Source organism: Acinonyx jubatus, chromosome C2 (genome assembly GCF_027475565.1).
Source record: "Acinonyx jubatus isolate Ajub_Pintada_27869175 chromosome C2, VMU_Ajub_asm_v1.0, whole genome shotgun sequence".
NCBI classification, from domain to species: domain Eukaryota; kingdom Metazoa; phylum Chordata; class Mammalia; order Carnivora; family Felidae; genus Acinonyx; species Acinonyx jubatus.
The window spans coordinates 8,385,851-8,405,621 of NC_069384.1; the positions used below are offsets into that span (position 1 = coordinate 8,385,851).

At 45.0% G+C, this 19,771-nt stretch overlaps 3 protein-coding genes across 11 annotated transcripts in view; 2 read left to right on the forward strand and 1 right to left on the reverse strand.

Annotated features, from left to right (window-relative positions):
- TTC3 (tetratricopeptide repeat domain 3) overlaps positions 1 to 2,541 on the reverse strand; it is a 125,754-nt gene extending 123,213 nt beyond the window's left edge. For 4 of the 6 annotated variants that reach the window (XM_053220555.1, XM_027041620.2, XM_053220556.1 and 1 more), the window contains exon 1: positions 2,320 to 2,453. The gene's annotated coding sequence lies outside the window, so the exon portion shown is untranslated. Of the gene's footprint in view, positions 1 to 2,319 lie in introns of all 6 variants that reach the window. The other 2 variants (XM_027041624.2, XM_027041626.2) reach the window with 2 other exon arrangements.
- LOC128315109 (spermatogenesis-associated protein 21-like) lies at positions 1,727 to 2,848 on the forward strand. 2 transcript variants are annotated; one of them, XM_053220558.1, is made up of 2 exons: positions 1,727 to 2,663; positions 2,760 to 2,848. In XM_053220558.1, the coding sequence occupies exon 1, from the start codon at positions 1,859 to 1,861 to the stop codon at positions 2,570 to 2,572; it is 714 nt and encodes a 237-aa protein (XP_053076533.1). In that variant the 5' UTR covers positions 1,727 to 1,858; the 3' UTR covers positions 2,573 to 2,663; positions 2,760 to 2,848. The 2 variants fall into 2 exon arrangements, with proteins under 2 accessions (XP_053076533.1, XP_053076534.1); XM_053220559.1 differs by having other exon boundaries at positions 2,731 to 2,834.
- PIGP (phosphatidylinositol glycan anchor biosynthesis class P) lies at positions 2,670 to 17,824 on the forward strand. 3 transcript variants are annotated; one of them, XM_053220560.1, is made up of 5 exons: positions 2,670 to 2,848; positions 3,265 to 3,368; positions 9,798 to 9,870; positions 10,406 to 10,524; positions 11,583 to 17,824. In XM_053220560.1, exons 2-5 carry the CDS (start codon positions 3,287 to 3,289, stop codon positions 11,711 to 11,713), a joined length of 405 nt encoding a protein of 134 aa, XP_053076535.1. In that variant the 5' UTR covers positions 2,670 to 2,848; positions 3,265 to 3,286; the 3' UTR covers positions 11,714 to 17,824. The 3 variants fall into 3 exon arrangements, with proteins under 3 accessions (XP_053076535.1, XP_053076537.1, XP_053076536.1); XM_053220562.1 differs by lacking the exon at positions 2,670 to 2,848 and adding an exon at positions 3,050 to 3,074; XM_053220561.1 differs by lacking the exon at positions 2,670 to 2,848 and adding an exon at positions 3,093 to 3,117.
- Positions 17,825 to 19,771: the final 1,947 nt, after the last annotated feature.

The following is a 19,771-nucleotide window of genomic DNA, read 5'->3' on the forward strand; positions in this document are numbered from 1 at the left end:
ATATCACGGAAATTACTAACTTTACATCAACCATAGGTGCAAAATAAATTTTTACTGGAATTAAACTTATGAGGACCACATGAGATAAAGACTGAGCAAATTAGCTGTGAGAGATGAACCCATCTGACACAGAGCTGGAGCAGTAGCCAAGGTGGCTGCAAGCAGATTTAGCCATACACTAAAGTACAAGGAAGCTGGTCAGTAAAGAGAAGACAAAAAAAGTTAAAAGTCTAATAACATAAAATATTAGCAAGGATGTGAGGAAATAAATGGGTGTCCTCACTCAAAACCATTGAGTGAAAATTAGTACAACCACCTTGAGAGCTTGTGTGATATTTAGTGAATTGAAAATGCACATAACCTATCTAGCAACTCTGCTACAGGTGCATTTTCTAGACAAACTTCCCAATGTATGCACAAGCAGGCAAGTACAAAGAGGTTTATTGCAGGATTGTTTTAGAGTCAAAAACCAGAAACAGCTTCAAAATCCATCAATAAGGAAATGGATAGATTGTGGTATATTCATACAATTGAGTTCTTCACCAGTAATTGAAATGAACCAAAGATAACACAATTATCCAATCTATTTGTATATAAATCTCAAAATATTATGCTGATCAAAAAAAGCAAGTTGCAAAAGACACTTATCATTTAACACCGTTAAATTTTAAAACACATACCACTACATATTGTTTATGGATTCACTGTGAATCAAGTATAAAATAGGAACACGGTGGCTGCCTCTAGAGGAGGTGGAGGAGCTCGGAGCACCTCCAATATCTGCAATTTTACTTCTTAAAAAAAAAAAAAGGATCTGAAGTAAATCTGGCAAAATAATTACATTTGTAAATCTGGGTCATGGACTGGTTAGATCCCCCTACGTATATTATGTGTGAATTATTCCAGAAGTTAAAAAGAAAAAGGGAGATTAGGCAAAGGTAAGAAAACTGAACAAATGAACAGAAATAAACAGACACCAAAACACAGCCTTTGAGCGCAGAGCACGAACCTTTGAGCAAGAGGAGGCGTAGAAGGTAGAGTCTTTAACGGGTTTGAAGTCTCTTTCCCTGGGTATCCTTGTAATAAATCCCATTTCGCTCAGGATAAAATGCAAATTTCTTGCAATAAAAAAATGTCCTAACTGAAGCTGTAACTATAAGGAAACTGCTCCCAAGGGAGGAGTAAAATCTGTAAGATGTCTACCTTGACTCCCCTCGCCAGGGTGTTGGGCAGAATCAAGTGACAATTTATGTGAACGCCATAAAACACTATACGAACCGTTAAGTACGATCAAGAATGCCCAGGAACAGCTAAAATATATTTACGCAGCTGGCGTGTACGTATATTTTGGAAGGAGTCTGCAGTTGAAGGGCTCTGGGTGTCTAGGGCGCTTCTGGAAAAGGCACTCTGCACGGGTACCAGCCAAAATTCGCCTACGCCTAGGCTCGATTTTGGGCCCTTGGCTCCCCCCTTAGTCCATCCCCAGAATAGGCTGGTTCGACAGGCCACACTTGTCGTCAACACTATAGAGCAGCTGGCCAGACCCGCTGCCGTCTCCCCTCTTCCCACCAGCGTTGGGGGTGGGAGGATGCTTCCAAAAGAAGGGAGGGGGGAGCGTTTCCCTTCCCTGGTCCCTTCCAGGGAAGGAGGCCACCACCCCCGGACTCGTCTGCCGTTCTCACGAAAGCAGGTGGCGCAGACGTAAGGCACACAAAACACAGAGGATGGAGCGTGCACGAACGTTCACGAACACTCGCGAACGAAAACGCGCACAAGGGGGAATCATACATTCGACAGGGACAGGATCCGGGCGCGACACGCGGGCGGGTACACGATAAGACGCACACCTGGGCGGGAGATGCCCCAGGACAGGGTCACGACTGCAGAACGCGCGGCCACGCGAGGAGTGGACGCGCACCCCCCGGAGAGGGACGGTGACACAACGAGGGGCCACCCACACGGGCCACAGGCGCCCACGCCAAGAAGAACGGTCGCGACACAAAGAAGCCGAGAGTGGACACACAGGCGCGTGCTCGCACGCCCGGGCCGAAGGACCCCTCGCCTATCAGGGTTGTCACCCTCCAGACGAGAGTGCGCGGGCGGCAGGGGGATGCGCACACAAAGGGGCTACTCCCACCCTCGCACAGACGCCCGGAGGGGCCCAAGCTTGCAGAAGGGGACCATAAGACAAAGGGGACACACCCACTGGGGCCGAAAAAGGCGGCCACACCCCCAACGCACCGGCACCCCGACCCACGCAGACACACCACGGGCACCACAGCTAGCGACGCGGGGCGACGCACACACACCCACACTCACCACACACCCACGGAGGGGGTGTGGAGGGCCCCTCTCCCCGGGCATCTCGGCTGCAGCGCGACAAGGTGACACATCCGGGAGCCCCGCCGCGCGCCAGATGTGCACTCACCGGGGCCCGCCGCCCGCGAGCCTCGGACGCGGGCCGCCGCCGCCGCCGCCGCCTCGGGCCCTCCACGTCAGCCAGCGGGCGGGCGGGAGCGGGCGGCAGCGCAGGCGGCGGGCGTATCACGTGGGCAGCAGCGCGCATGCGTAACCGTGCTCCCCCGCCCCCCGCTTCCGCGGCGGCGAGCGGAGCGATCTAGCTTCCCCCAGTGCGGGCTTGCTGGAAGCCGGCGAGGGTCGCGGTGCGCCTGCGCCTGGGGTGGGGGGAGGCGTGGGGGGAGCGCCATCGCGAACCGGCCTTTCCATCAGTTTTTCTTCTCTCGCACCCCCCCCCCCAGGCTTCCCGGACAGCGCTTGCGCAGGGGACTCGAAGCTGAGGTGGTCGAGCTGTCGGGAGGGGTCTGGGTGGACGCTTCAAGGACCCAAGGTCGAGGGCCAACCCCCCACCCCCCCACCCCTAGCCTCGAATGAGAAACAAGAAGCTCCTCCGAGAGGACAGGGTCCGGTCCCGGGTGCCGGGGCCCAAACCTGGGGAGGAGCCCGGCCCTGCCCTGCCCTTCCGCAGGGAAGCGAAGTCTGCAGGGCTGGAGCGGCGTCTGTCCCTGCTCTGCGCTCCCTTCCCCTCAGCTGCAGGGTGTGCGCGCGCACGCGAGGTCCGGGGGCTTGTGCGCGCGTGCAAGCGGTGTGTGTTGGGAGGTGTGTCCGCAGGTTGGCCGCGTGCAGTGGTTTAGGCTAGGGGAAAAAAACTGCAGAGGCTATGCCCATAGCAAAGCAATGAGGCTACGACAGACCAGTGACGAAGGGGAGTAAATCACTGACGATGATTGTGTTTCTTTCCCACAGATTGTCCAAAGCCACAGGGAAAATGGTGGAAAATTCACCGTCGCCATTACCAGAAAGAGCGATTTATGGCTTTGTTCTTTTCTTAAGCTCCCAGTTTGGCTTCAGTGAGTACTTTGATGGCCAGGGCCTTTTTCTGGCGTTCAAGGACAAGGAAATTACTGCATTTGTTCTTAGAATGGGCCCATCTGAACTGTGATTCTTTCTACCTATGTCTTTAAGAAAACCCGAAGGAAAGTTGTGTTTGGTGTTGTGTATGCCAGGCACCAGCGTAAATAGTTTAACTCAACAAATATTTATATAGCACCAGACAGGACTGCAAAGTGGATAAAACCTGGTCCCAGTGGTCATAGTCTTCTGGATAAGGCAGACAAGTAAATTTACAATTAAGAGTGTGAAAAGAGCCATGGGAACCCAGTAGAGCGACATGAAATCAACCTGGGAAATCAGGGTTAGCTTTCTCCCTGACAATAACCAATAAGAAGCAAGACGTGGGAAGGTTTACTTTTTTTTTTTTTAACGTTTATTTATTATTGAGAGACAGAGCATGAGTAGGGGAGGGGCAGAGAGAGAGGGAGACACAGAATCCCAAGCAGGCTCCAGGCTCTGAGCTGTCAGCACAGAGCCTGACGCGGGGCTTGAACTCACAAACCGCAAGATCATCACCTGAGCCAAAGTGGGACGCTTAACCCACTGAGCCACTCAGGCGCCCCTAGACGTGGGAAGGTTTTGAATGAAGGGTGTAGAGTGAGTAATTTGGTGTGGGTGCAGCCTGTGGGAGCTAGGAAGTGAAGAGAATTAGGCCAGAGAAGCCATGGGTGCTTCACATCCTGGATCTGGCTCAGTCCCTGGGGAGGATCCGGTTTTCCAGATAAGAAAACTGATGCTTATTGAGACACTAATGTGCCCACGGTCACACAGCAGGACCCACATCTCTCCTCTAAAGGATGTGGGGGGATGCCTCGGTGGCTCAGACAGTAAAGCATCTGACTCTTGGTTTTGGCTCCCGTCATGATCTAGTAGCGGTTTCCTGGGTTTGAGCTCCGCATCCGCCTCTGCGCTGACAGAACCGGCTTAGGATTCTCTCTCTCTCCCTCTCTCCCCCTCCCCCTCCCTCCCCCTCCCCCTCTCCCCCTCCCCTCCCCCTCCCTCTCCCTCTCTCCTCTCTGCCTCTCCCCCACTTGTGCTGTCTCAAACTTAAAAAAAAATTTTTTTTAATAAAAAAAAGGATGTGGGAATTGTGAGGAAAACCTGAGAGAAAATTGGGTGTCCCCATCCAACATCTTGGAATTTTGTAGAAACCAGGGAGGTGAGGGAGTGGTGGTGTTTCTGAACCTTAACTGCATCAGTACAGCCAGCCATGCTTTTGGCTAGGGTAGCGTATGGAGTAAAGATGTTCTAACTTGAGTTCAAATCGTGACTCCTCTAGAGATGAGCTGTGTCACATGAGACCATTTGCTTAACCTCTTGAACTTTCAGATTCTTCATCTGTGAAAAGGTGGTGGTCAAGTTTACTGAATGTTTATTGCGTGCAAGACAGTCCTGTGAAGTAGATCTTACTATTACTGTCCTCATTTTACAACGACAGTCCTGAGGCACAGGGTTTTAGTAACGTGTTCAAGCTAATATACACTGTAAACGATACAGCTTGGAATTTGAACCCAGACACTGGGTTGGCTTCACCCTGCTGCCTCTCACGGGTCTTGTGAGGATTAATTGCTGTGATTTATGCAAAGCAGTTAACATATAGGAACATAATTACTTAAGTGTTAGCTGCTGTTACTATTATCATCAACAACATCATTTTTAAAAATCCCTGTTTTAGGGGCGCCTGGGTGGCGCAGTCAGTTAAGCGTCCGACTTCATCCAGGTCACGATCTCGCGGTCCGTGAGTTCAAGCCCCGCGTCAGGCTCTGGGCTGATGGCTCGGAGCCTGGAGCCTGTTTCCTATTCTGTGTCTCCCTCTCTCTCTGCCCCTCCCCCGTTCATGCTCTCTCTCTGTCCCAAAAATAAATAAAAACGTTGAAAAAACAAATTTTTTTTAAAAAAATCCATTTTAGTATTAGAAAGATTACACACTATACAAATAAATAAAGGCAATGACTTTAAGACCTAAATCCAATAATACCCACTACTTTTAATTTTTTGAGGAACCTCCATACGGGTTTTTCAGAGTGGCTGCACCAGGTGGCATTCCCAACAGTATAAGGGCCACACCCTCGCTAGTATTGCTTGTTTTCTTTAATTCATTTAGCCATTCTGACGGTGTGAGGTGGTATCTCATTTTAGTTTTGATTTGTATTTCCTTGATGATGGGCCACGTTGGACATCTTTTCATGTATCTGTTAGCCATCTGTTTCTTTGGAAAAATGTCCATTCTTCTGCCCATTTTTTGGACTGGATTGTTTGTTTTATGGGTGTTGAGTTTGATAAGTTCTTTATATATTTTCACTACTAACCCATTATCAGATACGTCATTTGTGATTATCTTCCATTTCATAGATTGCGTTATGAGTTTTGTTGATTGTTTCCTTTGCTGTGCAGAAGCTTTTTATTTTGACGAGGTCCCGGTAGTTTATTTTTGTTTTTGTTTCTCTTGCCTCAGGAGACCTATCTAGTAAGAAATTGCTACAGCCCACAACCAAAAAGTAATGCTACAAATTTTTGAGTAATTACCAGATGCCAGGCACTGTGATAGGCAAAGGAAGAGCAAAACATTCAAAACTTACCTGCTCTCCTAGGGTTTTCATTCTAGTATGGGGAGATAGCCAGTGGACAAATTAAGTAAGTACCACACATATGATGTCAAATGATAACATGTACCATGGGGAAAAATGAAGCAAGAAAGGAGGCTAAGGTTAATGGGAGGAGGTTGTTGTTTTAAATACAGCAATCTGGAAGCACCTCCCTGAGAGATGTGATTTAAGCACAGACGTGAAAAGTGCGAGTTAGCTGTGGGGCAGTCAGGGGAAAAAGTCAAACAGAGAACAGCCAGTACCAGAAGCATTTAGAAGAACGTGCCTATGAGTTTGAGAAACCGATGGAGGTGTAGGCTTGAAGCCTGAGAAAATGAGGTAGAAAGTAATAGGACAGAGGTCAGAGGCTGTACCCAGCAGTTACGATAAAAGAAGGTATTGGGTACAAAGGGATTACATGATTCTCTCTACATTTAAATATTTACTGAATTGAAAACAAGCAATTTTCTTAGTCTGCTTAGGCCACTGTAACAATTCCGTAGACTGGAGGCTTAAACAATCAACATTTCTTCTGGTTCTGGAAGCTGGAGGTGCAAGATCAGGGTAACAGCATGGGTGGTTCTTGGTGAAGGCCCTCCTCCTGGCTTACAGACAGCCACCTTCTTGATGTGTCCTCACAGAGTGGCAAGAGAGCAAGTGGAAGCTCTGGTCTCTTACTTTCCTTACAAGGACACTAATCCCAGCATGGGGCCCCACCCTCATGACCTTTTCTAAACCTAACTACCTCCCAAAGGCCCTGCCTCCAAATACCTCCACACTGGGGATTCTAGCTTCAACATACGAATTTGAGGGAGATATAAACCTTGGTTCCATAACAATAATTATAGATTTTGATAGTAACTTAGAAGGAAATAAAGGGAAATGATAGGAGTCAGGAGGGGGTGGTGGGTGGCACACAGCTGGAACAGCAAGTGATGGAAAACGCCTCATTTAAAAAGAGGGTATTTGAGCCAAGAAATGAATGGAAGAGAAGGAATCATCCATTGAAAGAATCAAATGAAGAACATTCCAGGCAGACAGTAATCACTGCACTCACTGTCAGTGCAAGGGCCCTGAGACTCCGCCTGGAACAGGAGCATTGTGCAGCAGGACTAGACATTGGAGAAGTGAGCAGAATGTTGAAGTCCTTGCAAGAAAAGAGTTTGAATTTTATTCTAAAGGCGCTTAATTTATTCTAAGGGTTTGAGCAGGCAAGCAATATGGTCAGATTTATATCTTTGGAAGATCACTCATTGCTGTGTGGAGAATGACTGCTCACGTCTTCTCAGCCTTGAAATTACTAGACACCCACTCGAAAAACCTGGAGTCGTTCTTCACTTACACTTTTTCTTCTCCCAACTCATTCATCTGCTCCTGCCGCTGAATCTGGTGGGGCTTTCTATTGCCTCTGCTCCTCCACAGATAGATCCCACACACACAACCATCACAGTGACTCATTTGGGACGCAGACCCAACTCCTCTACTTAAAACCTCTGGTTGGAGTGTAAATGGTTATTTGTCTTCATAGTTTGCTAGATCTTGAAAGCAAAATATATATATATATATACACGTATATACATATATACACACATATATGTGTATATATGTATATATACACATATATGTGTGTATATATGTATATACGTGTATATATGTGTATCTCCGGCTGTCCTCATTGCCTAGAGCATAAAGTCCAAGTTCCTTGTACAACATATTTCATGATCTGGGACCTGTTCACTTTTCCGGCTTTATCTCTCAGCACTCACAGCCTTATGCTTTATGCCGTACGTACTCTAAACTCCTTAGTTTCCCCCAGAAGCATCACATTCCTCTTCACTTCCGTTTTAACTAGTGCTCTTGCTGCTGCCTGAAAGCATAGTATGAACACACTGCATGGGTTCACAGTCCAGCTTAGGCAAGTTACGTAAATTCCCTGTGCTTTGATTTTTCTGTCTGTGGCTTATGAATAATAATAGCATGCACCTCAAAGGATTTGGAAAGAGTCAGACAAGATACTGTATGGGAAGTTCCTGCCACTACGTTTGACTCATTTCTGTCTCATACACTAGTTTGTTTTTTTGTTTTGTTTTTAATTTTTTTTTTACATTTATTTATTTCTGAGAGACAGAGCACAAGTTGGGGAGGGGCAGAGAGAGAGAAGGAGACACAGAATCCGAAGCAGACTCCAGGCTGTCAGCACAGAGCCAGACGCCAGGCTCGAACTCACTAACCATGAGATCATGACCTGAGCTGAAGTCAGATGCTTAACCGACTGAACCACCCAGGCGCCCCTGCATTTCTTTAGTCTTAAAAGCCATCACAAGCTTCAAGCTGGTCCCTTGCCATCTTTTCCCTCTACCATTCAGCCACACTAAATGCCTCACCAGATCCTTCATGCTCTCTCTGTGGATCATGGCAGGGAACATCGTTTTCTCATATTTCCTTCCTTCCTCATCTGCAGGCCCCAATTATATGCATCTTTAATCTGGCTAATCTGCTACTCATTATTTAGGCCCCAGTTTAGTCATTTCTTCCAGGAAATCTTTCCTGACCACTAACATCATCTCCATCAGCACTAGTGTGGGCTAAGGTCCTCATATGTTCTTATGTCGTCTTTTATTACTCATACCACTTAATCACAGTGCAGTGAAAATATCAATTTACTTCTCTCTGTCCCCCCCCCCCCCAATTTTACGCTCGGGGAGGACAGAGGCCATGTCTTTTGGGTTCACCACCGTTTCTCATGCTCCTGATACAGAATATGACTCATCATCATTGATACCGATAGTTCGAATTTTATCTCTGCCCCTTACCTTGGGCAGATGATGTAACATTTCTAAGATTTCATTTACTCAGCTGTAAAAATGACATACACACATAGGATTGTTTTAAGGATTAAATTAAATACTACATGTAAAATGCTTAGCCAACAGTGAGCACTTGGAGGTTGACTGTTGTTTTTACATATTAACAACAGTAAAGGGTGCCACAAAGACTCCACTTGAGGGAAATAAGATTGTATTCTGGGAGATGGGTCAGAAGCCCAACAGGTAGTGGTCCAAACAAGGGTAGTAGATACGTTCACCTTTGAGCAACAAGTGTCTGTAATCATTTCAACCCTGTGGGGACGAAGTGTTGAACAGCTACTGTATATAAGGCAAGTTGCTAGGTTCTGTAAGGATCACAGTAACAGCTAAGATGTGATTTATATCCTGGGGAGCCTGGGTGGCTCAGTCGGTTAAGCAACTGACTCTTGATTTCGGCTCATCAACTGACTCTTGATGTCACTGTTGATGGATGGGACTAAGCCCAACATTGGGCTCTGCGTTGGGCTCTGTGCTGACCCCATGGAGCCTGCTTAGGATTATCTTTCTCCTCTCTGCCCCTCCCTCCCTTAGACACATGTGCTGTCTCTCAGAATAAATAAACATTTTTTAAAAAAGTGATTTCTGACCTTACATTGCTTAAAATATAGTATAAGACTTAAGACATGTTTTAAAACAAAAAAGACTAATGGCGGGGGGGGGGGAAGAGTAGCTTAATGAGTATAGAGTTTTAGATTTGCAAGATGGTAAAGTTCTAGAGATCCATTTCACAGCAATGGAAATATACTACTTTAACTTGTTGTAAGTATCATAGGAATGATACAGATAAGGAGCTAGAAGACTGAAGGGAAAGAAAAGTCATTTTTGAGGTGATCAGGGAACCTTCAAAGGAGCTTTTTGTGTTATCTAAACCTTGATAGATTAGATACATGCCTTACTAACTTCTCTTTTTTCTTTTTGTTCCCCTTTTCTGCAGTACTATATCTTGTGTGGGCTTTTATTCCTGAAACTTGGCTAAACTCCTTAGGCTTAACCTACTGGCCTCAAAAGTAAGTTTAATGATTTTCTTAAATAAAAATGTATTAATGCTGTTTCTCAGGATCATATTTTTCCTTTAGACTTCCCAAATCTTAAATATTTATTCTTTTAAGATCCATAAAAAGCCATATAGAAATCTAAAGCTTTTTAAAGGACATCACTGATACACCTTTAAAAATGGTGAGGTGGACACAACATCATTATCTCCATTTCCTCCTGACATCTTGCTCAGATAACACTACAGAAAAAATCATTTTAAGGTATAAACCCATGGGAACAAATAATGGGATAGCAGGTAAGAAGTATCAACAGAATTTAAGGAAATGGATTGCAGGTAGGTGAGTGGTAACTGACTTAGTTTCCACTTTTTCCATGTTGCTATGGTATGGAATGATACAGGATTGCAGCTTTTCATCATGAGACCTTGTAGAACGATTTGTCTAATCAAAAATAAAATTAAATTCAAAAAGCATGTTACCTTGGTGACGGACTCTTGAGAATGATGACTTTTTAGGCAGTTACCTACTTTAATATTTTCTTCTGCAGGTATTGGGCGATTGCATTGCCCGTCTACCTCCTCATTACTATAGTAATCGCTTATGTACTCTTGTTTGGAATAAACATGATGAGTACCTCTCCACTCAACTCCATTCATACGATCACAGGTAAATGTACCTCAGAGGGAAGTGTGGGGGAATGGAAGAGAAAGAGTCAGCAGTTTTATCAAGAAAAGCAACCGACAATAGGCTACAGTAGGTGACACACACTGGCCCGGTAAAAAGAACCTGGGAGAAATAAATACAAAGTTATACCAGAGGAGATGTTTACATGGCAGAAATAAATTCTAAATCTGCTGTTTATAGCATGTGTATTTTCCCATAAAGACCACAAGTACATAATATGTTCCTTAGCAACTGTTCCTGAGAAAAATAAATTTTATCCTAAACAGGCAGTGTTGATCAAGGCAGGCAAATCGTTCCATATAGACCTTGTCTAGGAGAGCAATGTGACAGTGTGCCCCCTCCTCAGGACCCTTGTGTCCATCTGACCCCAGTTCTGTAGATAAAGAGCCACAGCATGTTTCTGTAGTTTTTTTAAATTCCCTTAAGTCTAATGATCAAAGTAAATTCCTGAGCTTGCTCAGATTGTAAGAAGTGAAGTATTTTTTATTATACTTATGGTATTAATCACACCATATTGCTTGGTATGATTTTTTTTAACTTTTCAAAGCTTTTGTTTCATGAGTCTCTACAATATACTTTGAACCAGTTACAGTATTTTTATATTTCTTTTCTGAGAACCTACTGTATTTCCTGAATTCTTGCCTGGAATTACCGCAAATAGACAATTTGTACAAAGGGGATGTTGTTAAGTTTGCATGAATGATTTAATAGTTTGGGGATATTGGGTTAAATCTGTTTTCCAAGCCTCAGTATAATTCTGTCCCTATGAGAAGTGTGCAAGTGGGACTTTAATCATCACGTACAGTTGAATGAAATATTAATTTCTTACCCTAGTTAGATATAGAAAGGACTTCCTGATTTTTATTCCAGTTGGGACATTTCTTTTAAAGAGAGCATTCAAGTAGTCTTAATTATGTTAACACGGTATTTATTATTATGCAGATATTAGATCAGTAAACTATGTGGTGGATCTCCATAAACCACAGAAACCGTAGAAGAAATTACTTAGGTAAGCATAGCTTTTTGTCCTCTTCTTACAGATAACTATGCTAAAAATCAACAGCGGAAGAATTACCAAGAAGAGGCCATCCCGGCATTAAGAGATATTCCTATTAGTGAAGTAAACCAAATGTTCTTTCTTGCAGCCAAAGAACATCACACCCAAAACTAAATTGTATGTAGACTAACAACAAGCATTTACTATAAAAGTTTTTGATGTAATAATTTTGACCATAATTATTTTGACTCTCTTGTTAAAACATGATATTGAAATGTAAAAAAATAAGTTGAGCCTGTTTTAGATAACGTTCCGTTAATATTGTAAATATTCTTGGGGCGCCTGGGTAGCTCAGTCGGTTAAGCATCTGAGTTCAGCTCAGGTCATGATCTCACAGTTCGTGAGTTCGAGCCCCACATTGGGCTGTCTGCTATCAGCACAGAGCCCACTTCAGATCTTCTTTCTCCCCCTCTCTCTGCCCCTCCCCATCTTGTGCGTGCACACACGCTCTCTCTCTCTCAAAAATAAATAAACATTAAAAAAAATGTAGATGCTCTCAAGTATTAGTTATTAATGGACAAAATAAATACTGCATTGCCACATACCAGACTTTTTGAAACATAAGTATCTGTAAAATCAAGAAATCCCTCCAGAGAGACATTTATGCTGTAATTCTTTTTTAATTTTTTTTTAATGTTTATTTATTTTTGAGAGAGAGATAGAGACTGCAAGCAGGGCAGGGGCCGAGGGAGAGGAGACACAGAATCAAAAGCAGGCTCCAGGCTCCAAGCTGTCAGCAGAGAGCCTGATGTGGGGCTCAAACTCACGAACCGTGAGATCATGACACGATCCAAAGTCGGCCAGTTAACCAACTGAGCCACACAGGCGCCCTTCATGCTGCAATTTTTAAATGGCAATTATGTCCTTCCTGCTGTTTGTTCTTGGAGGCCCAGAATTCGAACTCTGATTTGGGGAGAAGGGTACATTTAATTTGTATGTTCTTGCCATCACATTTGTGTCTAAGACACAAAGAAACATTTGTGGAGTACTTCCAACATACCAGGTATTTTTCTAGATGTAGCGATGAAAAGATTCTCTCTGAAAGAGCCTACATTTTAGAGGCAGATTGAGACAGACTAAGCAAATAAAATATTTGTGATGAGTGCTATGCAGAGAATTAAAATAATATAATGTTCTAGAAAGTATAAAGGGATGACTACTTTAGATTGGGTCAGGGAAGGCTGCTCAGAGAGAGGCAGTTGAGACTGAAATTTGATTAGCAAAAACAGGAGCCCAACAGAAGGATCAGAGACAAGGGAGACCTTGCAGGTGTGAAGCAGCCAGGGCAGAGGCCTCCAGGTGAGAAGGAGCTCAGCGTGTCCTGAGGACGGAAGGCCAGCAGGGGGCCTAGAGTGCTCTGTGCCAGGGGGTGTGGTCGGGGGAGGCCGGAGAGGCCAGCAACACGGCAGTGGGCTTTGTGGGCCAATGTAGGAAGTCTGGACTTAAGGGTCCGTGTGAGGCGTTGGAACCCTTTAGACACTGAGCGATCGGGAGGCTTTAAGGGAAGGCATGACATGGCCTGATGTATGTTTTTAAAAAGTCGCTCAGGCTGGTGGATAGAGGATGGATTCAGGAGGGAGAGTCCAGGATGGGGCAGGAGTATGGAGCAGAGTGGTGGCGGTGGAGCTGGGGAGGAGTCACTCTGCAGCCTTTGTCGGAGACGCAGCTGACTGACTGTGCGGGGTAGGCAAGCTGCTGAGATGAGTTGTGATCAAGGGCCCCTCCTGGGTTCTTTTGGATCAATGAGTAGATGGTTCTACCTTTTGCCGAATCGGACAGTATTTGGGGGAGTGTAGGTGAGGGGGTTGGAGAATTTGGTATATGAGTTACTTGGACTGATGCCACCTTGTGAACATCTGTTTGCATCCACGTGAGATTAAGAAGCTTAAAGTTTAAAAAACAAACCATGTATAACTTTGTAAGAGTATACTCACAGTTGGCCAGTCTTAGCAAGCATTCAAGGCCTTCTAACTTTGAACACACTAAATCTCTACATAGAGGTGGAGCTACCCATTTTTGTGCAGATTTAACTATACCTTCTGTAAAATGAAAAAAAAAAGAAACTATTTTAAATAGTTGAGAAAACTAGGACTTCCATTTCAAGGACAGTATCCCTGCCCAATGAGCACGAGATGGATGACAGGAATCTGCTATTTCTGTTCTGTTGTTTGTCCCATTTCCTGTATTTTTATGGTAAAAGCATCTCACCACATTTAAGAGCAGTTTAAGAGGACCAGTCAGGTCCATCCAGGACAGAATGGTAAATAAATGGTGATCTGTTTATACATTGAAAAACCCTACAGCCGTACAAACAATGAATCACTGCTTTATCTAACAACAGGAATGAATATCACAGATATATGTTGGGGGGAAAAACCACGTAAAAGAATGTATACTATATGTTTTCATTTACATGAAATTCAAAATCAGGAAAAACTACTCTGGTGATAAATATTGGAATGGTGATATTAACTAGCAGAGCCATGAGGGAACCTGCCGGGGGGGGGGGGGGGGGGGGTTGTTGAAAATGCCCCGCACCTTGATATGGGTTGTAGTTACTTGGGTATAACAATCATTGTGTTAATATCATTTGACTTAATGCTTTTTAAGATTGAATGATGGTTTATATACAATGTTGTATTTGTTTCAGGTGTACAAGTTAGTAATTGGATAGTTTTGTACATTACAAAATGCCCACCACAGTAGGTCACCATATAAAGTTATTACAGTATTATCGACTGTATTCCCTATGCTGTATATTACATCCCTGTGGCTTATTTTATGAGAAGTTTGTAAATTAGAAGTTCCCTTCACCCCTTCACCTGTTTCACCCGTCCCTTCAACCAAGAAGTAACTTACACATCAATAAAAAGGTAAAGAACAGTGCCGATGCCTCATCCCCAGAAATTTTAATTCATTGCTCTGGAGTGGGACCCAAGCAGGGGTAGTTTTTAATGACAACCGGACACTTAAAACGTGCAGCCAGCATTGAGAACTTCCTGCCTTAATTCATTGGATTTAACTGAGCCTGTGGTCAACCAGGGAGTGGTGTTAGCTTCGAAAGAACAGGCTGTGTTCGAGCGGCCCTCCCACCTTTGTGAGACTCCTGCCCGCATCAGCATCACTCCTTTGCATTCCCCTCAGGCCAATGATAGGCCTGTGAAGGTGTTGAAATGGGTGAGAAAAGGCCCTTCATTAACTGCAGTGCCCCACCTCGCCTCCAGCCCCCTATTAACTTTTCATTCTGTTTCCCAGCCCTGCTGTTCTTAAACTTTACAAGACATTTTGTCCGCATGTCGCTTTTTCTTCGATTATGGGACGCAGTTCTTTCCAGGGTCTTGGTTTAGTGCAGCAGTCCTCACCATTTTTCTTAAACCTCAGGACCCCTTTGTATTCACAAAGTGTGTTCCCAAAGAGCTTTTGTGTAGGTGGATTATATTTAGAAATTAACCTAGGAATTTTTAAAATATTTGTTTATAAATAATCTACCCATTACATTTTGACATGCTTAAATAACATTTTATGAAAAACAACTATATTTTCCCAAAAGAAACTTCGTGAAATGAGTGGAATTGTTTTACATTTTTGCAAATCACTTTAAACATCTGGCTTAATGGAAGACAGCTGGGTTCTCCTATCTGCTTCTGTATTCAGTCTGCTCCAATACCACATGTCACAGAGCTTCCGGAAAACCACTGCACACTTGTGAGAGAATGAGAGTGGGAAAGACAAATAGCATCTTAATCGTTTTATGAAATTGGTTTTGACCTCATGGACCCCCTGAAACAGAGTCTCCAGACCACACTTGGAGAACTACTGGTTAGTGGGCCTCAACTAGAAAGAGAGAGAGCGAGACTGTGCGTGTGTGTGTGTGTGTGTGTGTGTGTGTGTGTGTGTGTGTGCAGGATACGGTATTGCACTTAGGAAGGATAAGTATCTTAATTGAATACCTCTAATGGCCACTTCAGATCTGCTTGGTTCCACACCTTATTCCAGCCACTGATGCCCCTTTGATCAGCGACAGGTGCCCCTTGACAATGCACCCTGGAGAGAGGGGAAGTCAACCCCCAGAGGACGCCATGGAGCTCCATGTGGGGCAGGCGTCCATCCCCCAAAGAAGCAATTGTGAGCTTCATTTTCGGGAGCTCCTCAGGAGGCCCTGGGAGATTGAGCGGCGGTCACCATGGCAATGGTGAGCTCAGTAGCGCATGCCTGTATTGGCTCTTCTCGGTTTTGCTCCATTGCTGCCCACTCTTCCCTAGTGTCACTTTCCAAATAGACTGCCTACGCACAAGCCTTTGTCACAGGCTCTGCTTTCATGAGAACCCCAGGCTGAGATGTGGCTTTTCTGTAAAAATTTTGCTTCAGTTGCAGGGCCGTGATATGTAATGCATTTCCCTGCTGCATGCTGTAGTTTAAGAAAAACATTTGAGGAGTGCCTCGGTGGCTCAGTTGGTTAAGAGTCAGACTTCACGTCAGGTCGTGATCTCACGGCCCACTCCGTGGGTTCGAGCCCCGCTTTGGACTCTGTGCTGACATCTCAGAGCCTGGAGCCTGCTTCTGATTCTGTGTCTCCCTCTCTCTCTGCCCCTCCCTGGCTCATGATCTCTCTCTCTCTCTCAAAAATAAACACTGAAACAATTTTAAAAAGAAAAAGGTTTGAAAGACACCATGTTTTACAATAAGCCTAAATAATAGCATAAAATACTCCCCAAATGTCAGCAATAGAAACATTTTCTGATTTTGGCAAAACCCCCTCTAGTAATTAGATTATCAACAAGAATTATATTATAGAAGTCCAGACATGAAATCACCTAAATGAAAAGCCAACAATTCAAACCCAAAATTCTTCCCTCCCTAATTTCTTGACCTTACCTGTCTTACTGAGAAGTATCTCAATCAGGAGGCTGGGTTTTCTACAGAAGCCGATGCCTCGGGGCTCATTAGAACTGGTGTTACTCCTTAAGCAAATTGATCCAGCCCATAATTTCTTCTCTGTGCCACTATTTCAAAGAGCCAATGGGACAAGCAGTATCATATTACCAGGCCCATGACCACAGAACTTGGAAAACTCAAGTAAATTCAGTGCTACTGCGGTTATCCCAGACTCAGTACGTTGGGCAACACAGACCCCCCGTCCTAGGCAGTCACTTCAGCGCAGACTGGATGGGATGTGGGGAAAGGGAGGCAGAAACGAAGAGATTCTTTTTGGTTTGTCTTCCCAAGGTGCAGGTCAGGCTGTGGCCGTTGTCAAGATTCTCCTCGTTCAGGGTAAAACTCAGGTGGATTAACCGTAGCACTATATATATACTATTTCAGAATGGGCAGACGGACTTCCCCCACCTTTCCAGTCGGTCTAGACACAACAAAAGTTCAGCACTTGGAGATAACCACCAAATCAGAATGGAGCCATGTAGACAGAGACCATGGATGTCTCAGTGGTCACCTGTGTGGACTTATGACCAGGGACCAAATGTTCCCTACCCCTCCATTCCTCACCACCACATAAGTCCCAGTGTTCCAGAAATGCAACGGAAACCTCAGGGACTGAAGGAGCCACGGAGTTTGAAATAATGGCGTTACAGAAACTGAGTTATAATTGGTGAGCAGATGCTTTTGTGGATCTGAGTTTTCCCCCTGTGAAGCTGTTGCATGTGACGCAGGGGAAAAACTCCAGTAACTCAATACCTGTCTCATCAGGCTCTTTCTGCAAATCCAGGGTCCAAGCTCTGCTTGTATAGGTCAGTCACAGAGGGCCATATGGCCAGGGCTGGATGATGCCAGTTAAAGCATCAAATGGCACCCTCCAATTGCACCATAGTTGGCCAGGCTGGCCCACTTGTGTTATAAAGCCTATTCACCCTGCTCCCGTGGCCGCTTCTAAAGGCCCCATCCTGCCTTCTGACACTATAGTTTCCAGGACTCCCTCTTTTGACACCTCTCCGTGAAGCACAGGTTGACATGCACACCACTGGGGTGAACACAACACTCGTCGTCACTGTTCTGTGAAGGACAAGTGCCTGATAGGAATTCAAATACATTGTCCATTGGGGCACCTGGGTGGCTCAGTCGATTAAGCCTCCAACTTAAGCTCAGGTCATGATCTCACCTTTTGTGAGTTTGAGCCCTGCATTAGGCTCTGTGCTGACAGCCAAGAGCCTGCAGCCTGCTTTGGATTCTGTTTCTCCCTCTCTCTCTCTGCCCCTCCCCAACTTGTGCTCTGTCTCTCTCAAAAATAAACATTAAAAAAAATTTTTTTAAATACGTTGTCCATCTTAATACTGATGGAGCCAGATGTTCAAGTGCTGCATAAAAATGAAGCCAAAACCCAGCTTTCTTCCTTAAATCTGATGTGAGGAGGGCTGGCCTGCAGAGTTAGACACGGCCCAGCCATCTGCATGCACAAGAGAGCATGGTGCACTGCGTCCTGTGTGGTCCTGGCAGATAGCAGACAAGTCTTGTGCAGTCAGTGTGGCCATTTCTCACCCATCAGATAAGTCACACACCTGTGAGTGTTGAGTGTGGAATATAGTGCTGGATTGTGTTCCCCCAATGCTTTCCCAAGAAGGCAGACTGTTTTAGTCACTGAGGCAGAAATATGAGCAGAAGGATGATGGTTTCCCTACTCTGGCCACTTAGGTTGTCTCCTGTTTTCCCCTATTAGGAACAATCAGTGGAAATCTTTGTGGATAAGCTTTGTGAAATTGTGCCCTTGGGTTAGGTTCCTGACATTGGAATTGTTACAGGATCAAAGGGCTTGAACGTCTTGAAGATACTTAAAAGGAGGAATAAGCCCACCAACCCAATCAATCAAAGGAGGGAGGCGGAGCACAGTGAACGTTCTCGCAAGAGCAGGTGTCTGACGGATAGGCACACTTGGGGCAGTTACAGCAGATAATTTATCTCCTACTGTGTAAGTCCCTCCCCTGGTTCCTCATTGGCTGAGCACCACAGAGGTAAGTCCCTCCCCTGGTTCCTCATTGGCTGAGCACTACAGAGGTTATAGCCTTACCTGGAAGTCGCCTATGCCCAAGGAAGGCAAAAAGTAGTCTGAGGGGCGCCTGGGTGGCTCAGTCTGTTAAGCGGCGGACTTCAGCTCAGGGCATGACTTCGGCTCAGGGCATGATCTCCCTGTCCGTGAGTTCGAGCCCTGCGTCGGGCTCTGTGCTGACAGCTCAGAGCCTGGAGCCTGTTTCAGATTCTGTGTCTCCCTCTCTCTGACCCTCCCCGTTCATGCTCTGTCTCTCTCTCTGTCTCTCTCTCTCTCTCTCTCTCTGTCTCAAAAATAAATAACGTTTAAAAAAAAAAAAAAAGTAGCCTGATTGGAACAAAGGTACATTCTCTGAGGTGACAGAGACTTTCAGTCCCTCCTCCCTTTGTTCTTTGGCGCATGCTCATTGCAAAGCCTGCAAAAATAAGCCCATGAAACAGAAAGGGAAAGAAAAACCAGGAAGTGAAGTGTCTAAGGTTTAGGACTCCATTGTGGAGAGGGGGGAGGGGTTGTACATATTTCCAATAGGTTATAAACCTGTTAAACCTACTGTGAACTAGACAGCGTGGCTTTTATTTGGTACTTCTGAAAATGAGTCCTCTCCCTTACTTCTCACACTTAATATGTGATGTCAGACTGATCTTCAAAAAGGTCATATCTATTAAACACACTCCCTACAGTTCGCTGCTATACTGGTGTGATGGTTAATTTTATGTGTCGACTTGACTGGGCTAAGGGATGCCCAGACAACTGATAAAACATTATTTCTGAATGTGTCCACGAGGGTGTTTCAAGAAGAGATTAGCATCTGAATCAGTCTAGGTAAAGAACATCCAACCTCTCCAGTGTGGGTGGACCTCCAGTCCTTTGAGACCCCCGGATAGAATAAAAAGTGGAGGAAGGGTGGATTTTTCTCTCTCTTCTTTTTATTTGTTTTTAATGTGGAGCCTTTCTTTCTTTTTTTTTTTTAAGTTTATTTTATTTATTTTGAGAGAAAAAGAGTGCGCGAATGGTGTAGGGGCAGAGAGGGAGAAAGGGAATCCCAAGCAGGCTCCATGCCCAGCTCAGAGCCTGGAGCCTGCTTCGGATTCTGTGTCTCCCTCTCTCTCTGCCCCTCCCCGTGCACACCCTGTCTCTCTCCCTCTCTCTTGAAAATAAATAACATTTAAAAAAATTTTAAT

What these genes read in the sequence shown, in the direction of transcription:
- LOC128315109 (XM_053220558.1), top strand. Translation starts at nt 1,859, where the DNA reads ATGCCCCAGGACAGGGTCACGACTGCAGAACGCGCGGCCACGCGAGGA.
- PIGP (XM_053220560.1), top strand. Translation starts at nt 3,287, where the DNA reads ATGGTGGAAAATTCACCGTCGCCATTACCAGAAAGAGCGATTTATGGC. An exon ending in AAGCTCCCAGTTTGGCTTCA is followed by an intron (nt 3,369 to 9,797) that starts GTGAGTACTTTG and finishes CCTTTTCTGCAG; the next exon opens with TACTATATCTTGTGTGGGCT. An exon ending in TTAACCTACTGGCCTCAAAA is followed by an intron (nt 9,871 to 10,405) that starts GTAAGTTTAATG and finishes TTTCTTCTGCAG; the next exon opens with GTATTGGGCGATTGCATTGC.